At 47.0% G+C, this 2,371-nt stretch overlaps 1 protein-coding gene across 1 annotated transcript in view; it reads right to left on the bottom strand.

Moving 5' to 3' along the window:
* JPH3 (junctophilin 3) overlaps positions 1-2,371 on the bottom strand; it is a 35,680-nt gene continuing 33,309 nt past the window's right edge. Inside the window, 1 exon segment of the mRNA XM_014308576.2 lies at positions 1-1,404. Coding sequence (XP_014164051.2) covers positions 1,324-1,404 — 81 coding nt within the window. The 3' untranslated portion in view covers positions 1-1,323.

Here is a 2,371-nt window from a genome sequence, read left to right as displayed (position 1 = left end):
GTTTTTTTTTTTTTTTTTTTTTTTTTTTTTTTTTTTTTTTTTTTTTTTTTTTTTTTTTTTTTTTTTTTTTAATACAGGGACATGTTGGAAGCTGGAATATACATCCTGCATTACAAAGTGCAAAATACTACATGCTCAGAGCCCAAGCATGATGTCTGAAACAGTCCACAGCAAGATGTAAGAGACAAACCCACCACCCTCTCCCTCCTCTCTGGGACATGCTCCAGGTGCTCCTCCCCAGGTGCCTTTGAGAAACAAGTTGGATTTTTGCTTGGTTTTGTTTTATTGTCATCCTCAGTGGATTGGAATTGAGCCCTCTGTCCCCTGTCCCTCCCCACCCTGCTCCCTGTGCACATTTTTTGGGATGGGCTGGATGCTCCTCACCAGCACAGCACCATCAGCCACTCGATCTGTGCTGCTGGAGGTGCCTCCAAGGGGGTTTTTGGGGGGATTTTTAGCCAGGAGAAATTGGCTGTGAATTAAAAGTAGCTCTGGGTGGTTTTCCTGCCTTGCCATGGGTGAGGAGCAGCCTGGGGAGGAGGAGTGAAGGCAGGAGGGTGCTGGGGCTGCTGCTCACACCTCGTGTTCCCTATTCCCCCCTGCCCCGAGGAATTCTGCAAAAAGCCAATTTTTGTTTTAAAAACAAAGATCAGAACGGGGCCTGTTCTGCCATTTTCCCATCCAGACAGGGTTCATTCCTTCCCTGTGCTCCTTCTCTCCTCCTTCTCACAGCAGCATTCCTCCATTCCCAAAGGGTGAAAATCCTGGTCCTGCTTTTCTTTCCCATTTATCATTAAAGCTGTTGTGGATTTCCCTGGGAAGCTCAGCCTGGAGCATCCCAGAACCCATCCCCACTCCACCCAAACTCTTCCCATGGTCCCCTTGTCTCATCTCCATTTTGGGGTTCATTGCTGTTGTTACAAAGACAATTTTTTTCTTTTGTTGGGGGGGTGAGGGGAAGGGAAGCGAGGTTTTTTTCTTTTGTTGGGATTCCTTCTCATCCTTCCCAGTGTTGGGGGGGCAGAGTGTTGATAGCATTTTGCCATGCCACACAGCATAGTGTTATACAAGCAAAGAATTTTGGCTAAAATCCAAAAAACATTACCCAGGAAAAAAGGCAAACTGTGAGTGAGACTCGATCATTTGTTGTTCTTCTGTGAAAAGACTTGGAAATTGTCAGAGGACAGTTCGAGTTATGATTTTTCCCTTTGTTTGTTTGTTTTTTGTTGTTGTTTGGTTCTGGTTTTTTGTTTTGTTTTTGTTTGTTTTTTTTACCCCATTCATACATGTAACTGTTATTTTTGCAAACAAGACAGTCTTGAATTAGATGAAAAAGTTAATAAACAAAATGGCGACTCCAATATTTAGTAAGATCACCATGACTACCAGGATGGGAGCTGAACCCTGCAAGAGAAAGAGAAGGACAGGAGTTAGATGGATCCTTGGAATTCTGCAGGGATTCCAGGAGAACCTAGGGAGAATCTAGGAGAATCTGCTCTGGGGTGTCCAGGCAGCTCTGGGGATGAGCAGATCCCAACTGACACCTCCCAAAGTGCCCAGGAACCCTTGGAGGATTTTTGAAGCTGCCAGACAAACATTTGGCTGAACCCCCTGATGGATCATCCCATGCAACTCCCATAGGAATTCTGGCCTTAAAAACAGAACTAAAATTGTTTATTAGGTGGTCAATGAAAAGGAAAAAAACCCCAAAAATCAGATTATATGGGATCTTAGAGTGGTTTGGGGATGGTTTGAAGTGTCCAGGACATTTCCCAATAAACACAGTTGTTTTCCAGATATCCTGGACATCAGGCCAGCACATGGGGGTCCATGTTCAGGCAACATTTTGGGAATGCTCTAATAACCTTTCCTGAATTTATATGGACCAAATGAAGCTCCTGGGAATCACCTGGAAATATCCAAGACCAGGCTGGATGGGCTTGGAGCAACCTGGGACAGTGGAAGGTGTCCCTGCCATAGCAGGGGTGGGATGTGATGGGCTTTAAGGTCCCTTCCCACCCAAACCATGCCAGGATTCTGTGATTTCACTTGGAAAGCATTGCAGGAACCCCACTGCAGCTGCCCTGTGCGCACCCCCACCCCAGCTGGGCTGAACATCTCAGGAAAGGTTCAATCCCTTGGGGAGCATCCATTGCTTCCCCTGGAGCACGTCCTGGACAATCCTGTGGGATCCCACCAACATCAGGGCACTGCAGCCAGCCCTCCAAAACATCCTTCTGCAGGACAGGTCAGGAAAACATCCCTGGCACCTCATCCACCCTGGCACCTCATCCCTGGTGCCATGGTGTGAGCGTGGCTCGCACAGGGCGAGTGCTGCTGGCAGCAGGTGGGTGGTTGCTTTTTCTTGGAT

This window comes from Geospiza fortis, unplaced genomic scaffold (genome assembly GCF_000277835.1).
Source record: "Geospiza fortis unplaced genomic scaffold, GeoFor_1.0 scaffold102, whole genome shotgun sequence".
In the NCBI taxonomy this organism is placed as follows: Eukaryota; Metazoa; Chordata; class Aves; order Passeriformes; family Thraupidae; genus Geospiza; species Geospiza fortis.
This window is presented reverse-complemented; position numbering and strand designations above follow the sequence as displayed.